The 13,452-nt window shown below is 52.6% G+C and overlaps 1 protein-coding gene across 3 annotated transcripts in view; it reads right to left on the reverse strand.

The window, feature by feature from the left end:
* Positions 1-1,522: 1,522 nt before the first annotated feature.
* HRH2 (histamine receptor H2) overlaps positions 1,523-13,452 on the reverse strand; it is a 30,782-nt gene continuing 18,852 nt past the window's right edge. For 2 of the 3 annotated variants that reach the window (XM_084886188.1, XM_084886189.1), the window contains exon 3: positions 1,523-2,396. In XM_084886188.1, coding sequence (XP_084742314.1) covers positions 2,255-2,396 — 142 coding nt within the window. In that variant the 3' untranslated portion in view covers positions 1,523-2,254. Of the gene's footprint in view, positions 2,397-10,136; positions 10,244-13,452 lie in introns of all 3 variants that reach the window. The other variant, XR_014795205.1, reaches the window with a different exon arrangement.

Here is a 13,452-nt window from a genome sequence, read left to right on the forward strand (position 1 = left end):
AAGGAGGGGTTCTGGGGCTCCCGGCAGGAATCCGGCTAAGAGACAGGATGACTGCGGCCATCGGGGAAAACCATGCCTTCTCATGAGCTGGTGGGCAGATAAGCTGCTTAAAGCTCCTACTGTGTGCCCAGCAGTCTTCCAGGGTCTAGACATACAGTGGCCAACAGACACAGGCAGCCCTGTGCGGGGCTCAGTGGCCACGAACCAGGAGGTCACAGTTTGATTCCCAGTCAGGGCGCATGGTCAGGTTGTGGGCTCCATCCCCAACAGGGGGCGTGCAGGAGGCTGCTGGTCAATGATGGTCTCTCATCATTGATGTTTCTGTCTCTCTCTCCCTCTCCCTTCCTCCCTGACATCAATGAAAACATTAAAACAACAACAACAACAACAACAAAACAGACACAGGCAGAACCCGTGACCGCCTGAGCGCACAGGGCCAGGAACCACAGAGAGCCACGTATCGCCACACGCCAGCGGCCTTCCAGGACACGCCGGGGGGGCTCAGCCTGGCTGCAGGGAGGGTCGGGAGACTTCCCCCAGAAGCGCCTTCAGCCGAGGGTGTGGCCGGAAGGTCAGGAAGAGCATTTCAGCGGAAACAGCTGTGCGTGGACCGAAAGGTGGGCCATGCGATAGACCAGTGGTCGGCAAACTCATTAGTCAGCAGAGCGGCAAACCGCGGCTCGAGAGCCGCATGTGGCTCGCGAGCCGTGGTTTGCCAACCACTGTGGTAGACAGTTGCATTTGCGCTTGTGACTGCGGGTGGGACGTGGGCTGGAGGGAGGGCGTGGGGAATGCTGAGGGCTGTCCAGAGCCATCCCACGGTCCTGACGCAGGGGATGGAGCGATGACAGGGCAGGGGCAGAGAATGATAGGACTGAGCCTCGGCCTTCCAAGTCTGAGAAGGGGAACCCTGGGAGAGGAGCAGGTGCTGGGAGAAAGGTCAAGGGTAGTCTGGACACGCTCAGGGTGAGGTGCCTTCAAACAGCCAGGTGAGGCGCTGTGGAGGCAGCAGTGAGAATGCTCCCAAGAAGCCTGGGCTCCAGACACAGATCTGCTCGGGGGTGAGTCTGTAGACGAGGTCACAGAAGGAGAGAAGTCTCCGTGAGAGGAGGAGGCTGGGGAGCAGCCACACTGAGGGCCGGGAGAGGACAGGGGGCGGCAGGGGGACTGAAAGGCATGGTGAGCAGGGCGGGGACACCAGGACGGGGTCTGGGAATGAGGGGAAGAGTGGGCTCAGAGGGGCAGTGGTCAGCGAGGAGAGTCCACGGACACCCCCACCTCCCTGCAGCTGTCAGCACCCTAGACACAGGACAGGGCGCTTCCCTCCGGACAGAGGAGCAGAGATGCTCAGGGGTCCCCTGACTTGGCCAAGGTCATGCATCCCAGCAGAGGGTGCTGGGGGGTCAACTCCTCTGCTCATGTCTATCGCATCCCCTCAGCTTCCCCCCTCCCTCCCTGATGCCCGCACCCTTCCCCTGCAAGGCTGCTCCTGCTGCAGCAGGGGGACCCGGCTCTGGTCCGAGCCTCCCGGCGGGCTCAGTCAAGGAAACATCTTGATCTCTCTCCCAAGAGGCAGTGTGGTGTAGTGACTAGAGAGTGTGGGCATGAGGCCTGGCTTTTCACCATCCTCCCGTTCGTTCCTTCATTCGTTCGTTCGTTCATTCATTCATTCATTCATTCATTCCATCGGCAACTGTTTTACCAGTGCCTCCTATGAGCCAGGCGCACATTCTAGCTGTGTGGCCTTGGGTGGGCCCCGAGCTTCTCTGAGCCTCAGTTTCCACCTCTGTGAAGCAGGGACAGTGAGCCTTGTCCCAGGTGGTAAGGATTATGGGAGTTCATTGTAGGTGAAGTACCTCCCACACAGCAGGTGTCACTGAAGACGAATTTCCTCCTTTCCCCATCCTTCCCTTCCCTCCCTTTCTCCTGCAGCACCCACAGGGAGCCAGAGGCTAGCACTTTATGGCAACACCCTCTGCTGTGCCCAGAGGGCATGTTCACACCTGTGCACACACGTGCACACATCCCACATGCCCCCTATCTCTGCTCAGGACCCGGGGCCAGCACCGCTTTTGAGCTTGGGCTCCGAGAAGTCTGGACACATTCCTCTCTGGGACGCTGAGCACAGACAGGGCCTGTGGCCCCGGCACCCAGGGTGAGCTCAGGGAGTCGCTGAGGGGGCCGCCGGGCCCTTAGGGGTCCGGGAGTCCCATCGTGGTGACGGGAGCAGTATCTTCGGTGTCCTGGGCCGGGTCTAGGCGGCCTGGGAGGGTGGTGTCCTCGGCGGCTGCTCCGAGGGGCCTCCCCCGCGTCTCTGCAGGAACCGGCGTCCCCACAGACCCTTGCAGCAGCTCAGGAGGTTGCTGGAGCTCACGGCGCAGGACAGAGCAGGCTCCCTGAGGAGACACAAGCACAGGACAGGGCTGCAGTGACCACTGAGCAAGGCCTGTGCTTCTTCTAGGCCAGGCCCAAGAAGGATGGGGTGGGAAGGGGGCCAGACCCCCATGTACAATGGTAACTTCCTCCCTCAGCCCACAGTGGGAGCATTCTAGACACCTGCTATCAGATCCCAAATCTGCTTCTAACCCTGTTTCCCCGAAAATAAGACAGTGTCTTATATTAATTTTTTCTCCCAAAGTTGCGCTAGGTCTTATTTTCAGGGGATGTCTTATCTTTCCATGCACTGGGTCTTATTTTCGGAGGATGTCTTATTTTCGGGGAAACACGGTAACATCCTGTGTGCCCTTAGTCAAGTGACTTAAGCCCTTATGTATATGAGGTATGTGAGGTTAACTACCTTTATATATAACACTAGAGGCCCGGTGCATGATTCTGTGCACAGGTAGGGTCCCTAGGGCTGATTGGGGCCTTCCAGCTGCCAGCCGGGACCTTCCTTGCCTGGCTGCTGGCTGCTGGCTGCTGGCTGAGGCCTTCCTTCATTCCACACCGCCCTGTGGTGGTCAGCACACATCACAGCGAGCGATTGAACTCCCGGTCTCCCAAGGGGACACTTTGCATATTAGCCTTTTATATACACGGATGGGCCAGATTATTATGATCTCTGAATGCATGATAACCTGGCCACTTGGTTTATATATATTAGAGGCCCAGTGCATGAATTCGTGCATGGGTGGGGTCTGGCCAGCCTGGCCAGGGAGAGGGGACATGGGCGGTTGGCCGGCCTGCCTGCTGGTGGAACTCCTGGTCGAGGGGACAACTTGCATATTAGCCTTTTATTATATGGGATATACACTGAGTGGCCAGATGATTATGCGTTCAGAGATCATCATCATCTGGCCACTCAGTATATATAGATATATGCCTTTACAAATGTCCTTTATACCTTTCTAATTATTGAAAGGATTAAGTGTCCTAAAGTCTGGCTCAGAGTAGGAGCCCAGTTGATGTTCGGTGTTTCTGAATCTTCAGGGCAGGATTCCTGAACACCCACAGCATGCTTCACATGAGCTGCGGGAAGGTGGGGAGAATGTGGCACCGAGATTTGCATCCAAGTCAGTTGTGAGCGACTCTCTCTCCATTAGGATGTCTGCTCCCCGGAGGCCAGAGGCTTGCCCTCCAAACCCTGCAATGTGGCTGGCACTCAGTAGGTCCTCAGCTAATGCCAATCTGACAGAAGCTGAGGCCACTGAAGATGCGTGAGCCCATGCTTGGCAGGACAGTTTCCCCTCCCCCCCAAAGTATTTGACATACGTTTTGGAAACAGAGAACCTCCCTTCCTTCCTTGTGGGCACCCGGAGCTCCTCCGCCCCGCTGCCCGCTAGGATGTGGGTGGCAGACCTGCTTTCCCTTCAGCGACGTTCCCTCAGGTCCCTTCCTCATCCCTATGGCCAGCCCTGTGGGGTCGGGGGCAACGGCTCAGCCAGGCTCCTGGGTTTCAGCCCCTCACACCCGCCTCTGCCTTTGTGACAGAGAGCACGGCCCAGGCTGGGGGCACGGCCCAGGCTGGGGGCACGGCCCAGGCTGGGGGCACGGCCCCGGCTGAGGGCACGGCCCCGGCTGGGGGCACGGCCCAGGCTGGGGGCACGGCCCAGGCTGAGGGCACGGCCCAGGCTGGGAGCTTTGCTCCGGCAGTTGGATCTGGCCAAACTGATGACAGTCTTGAGTTATTGCATCATTTTCCACACACGACACTGCATTCCCATTTATGGTGACGATATAAAGGTTTCTTATAAATGTCTTTCAGCGAAAACAGAGAGCTGGTGCAGACATCTAAGTGAGTGTAACGCAGGAGGGGGAGGACGATGAGCTGGACCGAGAGCGGGTTTGCGAACGACGGTTGTTTGGAGAGCCCTGTCACAGTGCCCGGCCACGCCAGCCCGACCCTGGCTCAGACAGAAGCTGAGCTAGACGTGGGGTCCCTGGGGATTCTTTTGGGCAGATCTGCAGCTCCAGAGCAGGGCAGGGCCTGGCTTCAGCTCTAAGGCATAAATTCTGCCTCGTTTCTCACTTCCCTGCCTAGGCTGGAGCGGTAGCTTTCCTTGTCCACTGTCAGTCAAAGGAGCCGTCTCTCCCGTGGTCCTGGACCAATCTCTTGTCCTCGGGATGCCCCATGAAGCTCATTCTGCCTCCGCTCCAGCCATTATCTGTGAGGCTCACGGTTCCTTCTCCCTCCTGCAGGGAGGGAGGGAGAACTTCTCCTCGGGGTCCCTCAGGTGGGAGCTGTGGCTGTGAATGCCTGACTTTGCAAGGCTTTGTGAACAAGGACACGGCCACAGCGAACACCCATGCGTCCTTCAAATGCTGGAGGCCCAGCTCTCCTCCCCCAGCACACCCAGCCTCCCTGCACCTCAAGGTCATACCTCTGGCCCAGAGGCATTGTACAGTGTACATATTTGATCACGCGGGCCGGTAGGTATCTACCTTGGGGCAATATTCCAGATCTAGCCTGTGGCTCTGATAAAGTGACTTTCACTGAAATGAACAAAATCATCAAAGAAAGGCTAGCTCTAAGCTAGGAAATAAATACCTTCCTTCTCCTAAAGGGCTGAATAAAAAATCACTTAAAATGGGATTACTATGGAAATATCTCATGTTCATGATAAAATACAGAGCATAGCAGTTAACAAAACAAAATAAACATCTCAACTCCTCTACTCAGGCATACTTTTAGCTACATGTCAATTTCACCATTAAATATTTTTAAATGAAATTCACTCATATCAATATATCCAGAGACTATAAAAACACATACACACAGTTTAGAGAAAATGAAAGAATGTTAAATGGATGCAGGAGTAACCACCTCTCTGGTTGAGAAACACAACTTTACTAGCCTTCGACTTGTTCCAGCAAACATTTATGTTTCTCTAAACAATATATGGTGTTGTTCTGGCTGCCTTTTACTTTTATAGACATGCTATCATGTTTCATGACTTCTTCTGTAGCTACCGTGGTGATGGTGGTTGCTTAATGTCAGATTTATGAGATTAGACTGTGCCACGTGTGAATCTATGGTTCATCTTCACTGTTGTGAAGGATCCCATTACAGTGGTGCCTCACACAACGAACTTAATTCGTTCTAGGAGCAAGTTTGTTATGCGAAAAGTTCGTTATGTGAAACGCGTTTTCCCATAACAATACATGTTAAAAAAAATAATTCGTTCTGTAGCATAAAATATGCTAAGATGACATAAAAAAAAGATAAATTTTTTGTTATTATTTTTATTTAGATACATTTCCTGTTTCATTTCAACAGAAATCACTTTCCTGCTTTTTTTAGAAGCCATGATATAAAAAAAATATTGAGTTTAACTTAAAAGGACGACTGCCGTGATACGTGCGTGATTTAATTCGTAATGAAGAACGATTGCCGCGATACGTGCTTAAGTTAAGCGCAGTGACTAACGACTGCCTGCAGTGCCTGCGCGGAAGGATGCAATACATCGGCAGCGATCCTGGAAGCTCGGGCGACTTCGTTGTGTGAAATAAAGTTCGTTGTATGAATCATGAAATGAAGTTCGTTGTGTGCAGCGTTCGCTGTGCAAGGCGTTCTTTATGCGAGGCACCACTGTATGTGGATACTAGAGACCTGGTGCACGAATTTGTGCATGAGTGGGGTTCCTCGGCCTGGTTGGTGATTAGAGCCGAGTGGGGCTCTCTCATCCAGTTCAGCCGGCCCAATCAGGGCTGATAGGAGCCAGCTGGTGGGGGGAGGGACCATGGGAGGTTGGCTGTGGGGATACATTGACCACCAGGAGGAAGCTCCTCCATTGAGCATCTGTCCCCTGGTCAATCAGTCGGTCGGTCGGTCGACCAGTTATAACAGTCACTTAGGCTTTTATATATATAGATACTCCAGTTTATCCACCCCCTGTTGAGGGATATCGGAGTTGTCTTTGGTTTTTTACCATTTCCCTTCTCATGCTTGCTTTTGAATCTACACCAGAGTGTCCTCATCACATAAGTGGCCAACCTTCCCTTTTTCTCTCCTCTGATAGTGTTTGTCAGGACTGGAATGAGCTGCTCCTTGAGGGTTGGGTGGAACTGCTTTGTAAAGCCAAGTGCTGCTGGCATTCCATTCATTTCATTTCTTTCTAATGCTGAGAGGACCAATCAGCTTTTCTGTTTCTTCTCAAGTCAGGTTTGGAAAACCCTCTTTTGCTAGGAATTTGTTCCCAGTATCTGAGTGTTCTCTTGTTTGGGGATAAAATCGATCTTACCATTCTTAATCTCTATAACATCCTAAATAATATTGCCCTTTCGTTCTTAATATTCTGTATTTGTGGCATTGATGGTTAACTTCTCTGTGTATTGGGTCGGCAGCTAAGTAATTGCGGATTTTTTAAAGAAAATCAAAGACAATTTTTTCATGGAACTAAATAACTTTATTCTTTAATGTATTGCCCATTTTGATCAATGACCTTTTGCCATCTTTCAGGCAGCATCATAATCCCACGTTCAAAAAACTTCTGTTTTTTATTAGCAAAAATCTGAATCAGGTACGATTTGACATCATCATCATTATTGAAATTTTTACCATTCAAGGAGTTTTGTAAAGATCGAAACAAAAAGTAATCAGATGGTGCAAGGTCAGGACTATATGGTGGATGTGGCAAAACATCCCAACCAAGCTCCATTAATTTTTGCCGAGTGACCAAAGATGTGTGTGGCCTTGCATTGTCATGATGGAATACAACACCTTTTCGATTTGTCAATTCGGGCCGCTTTTCTTCAACTGCATTGTTTAATTTCGTTAGTTGTTCAATGTAGACATCAGAATTGATCATTCGGTTGGGTGGTAAGAGTTCAAAGTAGACAATTCCTTTGTAATCCCACCAAACTGATAACAAAACCTTCTTTTGATGAATATCAGCTTTTGATGTTGTTTGAGTTGGTTCACCTGGCCTGCTCCACGATCTTTTCCGCTTGATATTGTTGTAAACAACCCATTTTTCATCGCCAGTTATCAGTCGTTTTAAAAATGGATCATTTTCATTACGTTTCTTTAGCAAATCGCAGCTGCTAATGCGTTGCGTTAACTGTGATTCTTTCAGTTCGTGAGGAACCCATGTATCGAGTTTTTGAACATAGCCAAGTTGTTTTAAGTGATTTTCAATGCATGTATGTGATACATGAAGCTTCTCTGCAATCTCACATGTTGTACTGTGACAGTCCGAATTGATTATTGCTTTGATTAGGGCGTCATCAACTTCAACTGGACGACCAGAGCGTCTTTCATCTTTGAGTGAAAAATCACCAGAACGAAATTTGGCAAACCAATTTTGACACTGCCGTTCTTTTAAGGCTTCGTCACCATAAACAGCACATAACTTTTTATGAGCTTGTGATGCGTTTTTCCCTTGCGGAAATAAAAAAGCAAAATATGACGAAAATGTTCCTTTTGATTTTCCATTTTTCAACGAACGCCAAACAAAAACTACAAAACTGATCAAAAAACTTTTTTTACTGATTAACAGCTGAATAGCCAACTATCAAATACAAAATGTGTTTTACATTTGTACTACGTCTGCAAACCTAAAAATTCAACTGAAGCCATATATGTGTGAAACCCGCAATTACTTAGTTGCCGACCCAATAGTTCTATCAATTTTACTTTACATAGTTTTGAAGCCAGTTTATTTGGTATATGTAAGTTATCTTTCTGGTGAATTGAATCTCTTTAAAAATATGATGACAATCTTAATCTTGAGGGATACTTTTTGCTTTCTGTTCATCTTGTCTGATATGAATCTAGCTACATGGAGTTCTTTTGGCTAGTATTTGCCTAGTTTATCTTATTTTTCCTTCCTTGTACTTTCAACATTTTTATCTCCTCATGTCTCGCTCTTGTAAAAAATATTAGATTGGATATAAAATATCAAGTCTGACCCTCATATTTACCCCTATTGGCCAGCTTGTTCCATTTACAGGTACTGTGATTACTAATCTATCCTGACAGATTTCTTCAACGTGATTTTGAGTTTTATATTTGCCCCACCTTTTCTCAAATTTCCCGTTATTTTTCCTTGCTTTGTCTTAAATTGCCTTCCCCCCCCTCATTCTTTTTCCTCCTTACCATATGGAATTTCACCTTGTTATGAAATTTTTGTAACACACATATCTTACCTAATAAAAGAGAAACATGCATCACTTTGCTATGCCGAAGCCAATCAGAGTGAGTATGCAAATTAACCCAACCAAGATGGAGGTTAATTTGCATACGCAGACACAGAGCTGAGTGAAACCTGCTTTGAAGGGAAGGGGTGCAGCAGAGGGAGCTACTGGAGTGATGCTCCAGACAAAAAAACACGAGTTACCAACATTAAGAATAAAGAGGTGGCCTGGGAGTGGGGACATACCGGCTCCTGGGCAGCTGCAAGTGAAGCCAGGGGCCTATTCTTGCACGACTATTGTGCAATAGGCCTCTAGTTTAACTTTATTTGACTTAAGTCCGGTGGCATGGAGCCCCTCCTCCTCTGCTTAGCTTGCCATCCAGGCCGAGTGAGAGCTGGGATGAGACCTGCGCTGGCTCCCCACATTGTGTAGACTTTATTACCTTCTACACCTCTAGAGATGGGGGTAGGTTTAAGATGGCTGGGCCCCTTCATGGTCCATCTTTGCCCTGAGCCCTGACACTTGAAGCTAAGGGATTCTAGAAGAGCACAGAATACGGTGTCTGCCACCCCACATGTGCCTGTGGGAAACACCTGTCACTTTCTCCCCCCTCCTCCCCATCCATTCCGCCCCCCTCTGGGGAACAGCACCTGGATGTTCCATTGGGATCCACCTTCGCACTCATAGTCTGTGGGTGAGGTGGGGTTGACCTCTTATTCTCTGCCTTGGCCCCACGTGTGGGTTTGAGGGTACACACACGGCCCCTCCCAGACAGTGAGAGGGAAGCCTGAAACCTGTGTTGAAGCAGTAGGGAAGGGACCCATTTTCCACGGGGCCATTACAATGGTACGGCGTCAGCGTGGCGTGCTGGTGGCACCCTGGGGACGCCCTGCCTGAGAGTGAAGCCACCACAGTGTGAAATTGAGTTGAGAGCTGGAGAAAGAAGCATTTCTAATGACAATTAAGTATTCGATCCAGCCATGCTTGAAGCTGCTCTTGATCTCTCCAGGTTTATGGGCCAATTCCTTCTCTCTGCCAGCCCGTCTCCTTTAATTGACTATGCAGAGGGCAGTCAACAGCGTCCTGACTGACAGCATCCCGAATAACTGAATCTCATCTTTTCATGTCGAGGCTGTTATACTCCGTCTCGCCAGCAGGGGTCAGGACCCAGTCTGAGAGCCACTCTGTGGAGAGCCTGGTCTCCGCTAGGACATGTTAGTGACAGCGCCCTCATGGGACCGCTGTAAGGACCACAGGCAGCGAACGCCAGTGCCCTGTCCCTCACCCTGTAGCACTGACAGTACAGACTCCCGAACACGCAGAAGCACCGCATGCACACGCTCCTCTGCTCTTCCTGTGTTTGCCCCACGGCACAGGCTGTTCCCAGTGCTGGAAAGGCCTTCACTCATTCAATCATTCATTCATTCACTCACTTTTCTGGCTGTTCAACTTCTGCTTTGGTGTCAAGACCGCTGAGGCATCAGCTCCTGAGGAAAGCCGTGTCTGAGGTCTCCCGGGATGGGACTCCCTCCCGGAGCCTCGGCCTCGGCAGAGGTGCTTACCTCCTCCGTTAAGCGTCAGTCTGTCTGTCTCCCACACGAAAGGCAGGCCTGGACCTCTCATCTTCTACCCACTATCCAGGTTTACAGTCGGTGCTCAGTCATGTGAACTAGTGAATGAAAAACCCGACACATCTGCTCAGACAGTGACTTTCCGTCTTCTGCTTCCCCGGATCCCACCGCCGCTCTGCAGCCCTCAGCCGTGCGTGTGTCCCACGCAGGAGGCTTTATTTTCCGAGCCGCCTTCCCATTGCTGCTAGCCCGGAGAGTCTCACGGGGGAACCCCCAGCCTCTCCCCCCACCCCCACCCCCACCCTTGGGACGGTGCCATTTCAGCCAACACCTTGGAGCCCCAGCCATGATTGGGAGAAAGTGTGAGGTTTCCTGGGTGTGGGTCTCCGCCAACTCCATCTCCCTGCCCCAGCCCGCCAGTGTTATCTTCATCAACCTCTGTTTCCTCCCACAAACCAACAGGCTGCCCAGCATGCAGACGATCAAACGTGAAAGTTCTCTTTCATGGACTTCTCCTCGTTTTCTGGGAGTCAACACAGGGCCTGCCTGGGCCAGCGTCTGCGTGGAAGGGGCGGGCCATGGGCAGGTACGATGGGCAGGGACCTTGTCTGTGAAAGGGGGATCATTGCAGGGGGAGGGATGTGGAAGCCAAGATGAGACGGGAGAAGGGAATGGTTTGAAACTCTAAGATAGGGGTGTCGAACTCAATCAGAGAAGGGGCCAAAATCTAAAATCCAGCCTAAATCGCGGGCCGAATGGTTTACTGAACAGTCATAAACTGACAATGTCATAAACTGACAGCGGAGTGCAGTGATGACAGCGCGGTGCGGGCCACATTGCAAGGCCTGGCGGGCTGGATTTGGCCCGCGGGCCTTGTGTTTGACACATGTGCTCTAAGAGGTCTCCTCGGCCGCCCCCTCCCTGTTTCCCGCGGCGGGCACAGCGTCACCAACACCTGGCAGGTGAGAGGCTGCAGTGAGGTCTGGGCTGGTCCCCGAACCCTGGCTCGTCCCGTGCCCAACAACACGGGGTCACGGTCACCAGCGCCTGGGAGCGAGGTTCCCGGGAAGCCCGTCCTCCGGGAGGAGGGGGAGTGGAGGACAGTGAGGGGTGGCTCTCTCCGGCCCCGGGGCCAGCCAGGACCACCAGGTGAACATGTCAGGACGCCACTGCCCCAGCCCGGCCAGTGTTATCTTCATCAACCTCTGTTTCCTGCCACAAACCAACACACTGCCCAGCATGCAGATGATCGAACGTGAAAGTACTTTTTTGTGGACTTCTCGTTTTCTGCGAGTCAACACAGGGTTTGCCTGGGCCGGCATCTGCTTGGAAGGGGCGGGCCTTGGGTACGTATGATGGGCAGGGACCTCAGCCAATCGTAAGCCCATAAGGTGGAGCGCTCGCGCGCGCTCTCTCTCTCTCTCTCTCTCTCTCTCTCTCTCTCTTCCTCTCTCTCTCTCTCTCTCTTCAGTAGCAAGGGTCAGAGCAGGCTGGGCCAGTTTCCTGCACGTGCTCAGCAAACATCGCTATGCGCGTGACAAATAAGATGAAATTTATCAGGAAAAGGCTTCCCACAACTCCCGGGACTTCGCTGAAAGCAATCAGTAGCAGTCACAGGCATTAATCCCCTTTTCTTCTCTCCCTTTGACAAGGAAAATCGAGGTGCGGGTCAGGGCGTTCTGGGCTCCTAAAGGGAACCGGATTGGGGGCCTCCCGGGTGCACCTCCCTGGACACTGGGGGTCCCACCTGGGGCCGGCCTGGAGCTCCGGAGGGCGGGGCTCGTGCGGGCCCTGAATGGTGCTGCTGGTGCAGTGAGTGACCGGCCAGCACTCAGACGCCAGGTCCTGAGCAAAGTGCAAGGAAGGCTGACAATGTCCCTCCCCTCTGACCTGTAACTCTTTCCAGAACCTTCGTTTCTAGGGAAATAGTCGGAAAGAAACAGAATGTTCTCTGTGTGGCGATGCCAAAGCAGGGATGCTTCAAATACCAACAATGTGGAGGACGGCAAAGAGCAGTGGAATTTCACACAATACGGAGGCTTCTGCCACCCCACCGCCCGCCAGCGACCTCACACCCCAGGAGCGCCCCGGGCTGTGGACACCCTGCAGTGCCCAGTGGGGTCAGGCGCACGGTCCCCGTCCCCCTTGTTGCCGGGAACAGCCCTTGCAGATTGGTGAACAGTGTCACCGAGGCTGAGCACCAGGGACTCATTGCAGCGGCTGCAGGGGCAGTGACGGCCCCAAGGCTCAGCTCTCTGGGGAGCCAGGCACCCAGGCTCCCAGAGCGGTCTCTTCTCAAAGCCACATGGCCAGCTGGCGGCAGAGGGCGGAGGGACCCAGGCCCCACGGGCCAGGCCAGGCTCCGCGCGCAGCCCCGTCCCTCGCCCAGTCTGCGCCCCTCCCGCCCCTGGTCCCTGCCTCCCCGCTCGGATCGTGACAAGGACGCGTTCTCGGGATTTGCCTCCTCCCTCCCTCGGAGCGGCTCATTAGTATGAGAACCACGTTCTCCACGGCCCGGCCCGGTGATTCCTGACAGACACAGCTGGAGGCTTGGCCTGATTTCGCTCCCTCCTCAGCATTTCTATCTAATTAGTGTGGGAGTGGTCTCTCGAGTCTGATCCAAGCCTGCCATTTTCCGATGGGGGATACCAGGCTCAGGAGCAGGGCCCCGGGCTTTGGACAAACTGGTGCCAAGCCCCTCGCAGTCTTCACAGAGAGGCTTTCTTGTTCCCATTTTGCAAAATGAGCAAGCTGAGGCTCAGAGAGGGCGAGCCACCTGCCCAAAGCCACAGCCAGCAAGTGCTGGGGCTGGCATTGGCACCATCTCTTTCTTTTACACCAGGGGGTGGCAGACGATAGCCTGTGGGCGGAATCCGGCCGGCCACCTGTGTTTTTGAAGTGTGTGTGTGAGAGAGGGGGTGGGGCATGACTAGAAGAAAGGCATTTTGTGAAAAACGACATGGGATTCACATCCCCGTGTCTGCAGCTGCTCCTGGCCCTGGGGTTTCAGGACTGAGCCCAGAGTTGCTTCTGGCCTCCAGCCCTGGGGCCGGTTCCCTGGACAGCTGGCCGCCTCCTCGTTGGTTTACCTGGAGCACCTTTTCTTAGGGTACAGAGCGCCTGGCAATGGCCTGGAAGCACAGCTCCCCTCCCCTCTCCCCTCTCCTCCTCTCTCCTCCCCTCTGGTCCCAGCCCCGGCAGGCAGCCCCACAGCAGGCCCCAGCAGGTCTGAGTCAGAAAGAGCAGAAGAAAGAGCAGGTGGGAAAGGGCAGGGCGGAGGGTCTGCAGGGAGCCAGCGGAGGGTGGG

This window comes from Pipistrellus hanaki (assembly GCF_964339955.1).
Source record: "Pipistrellus hanaki genome assembly, chromosome: 5".
Taxonomy (NCBI): domain Eukaryota; kingdom Metazoa; phylum Chordata; class Mammalia; order Chiroptera; family Vespertilionidae; genus Pipistrellus; species Pipistrellus hanaki.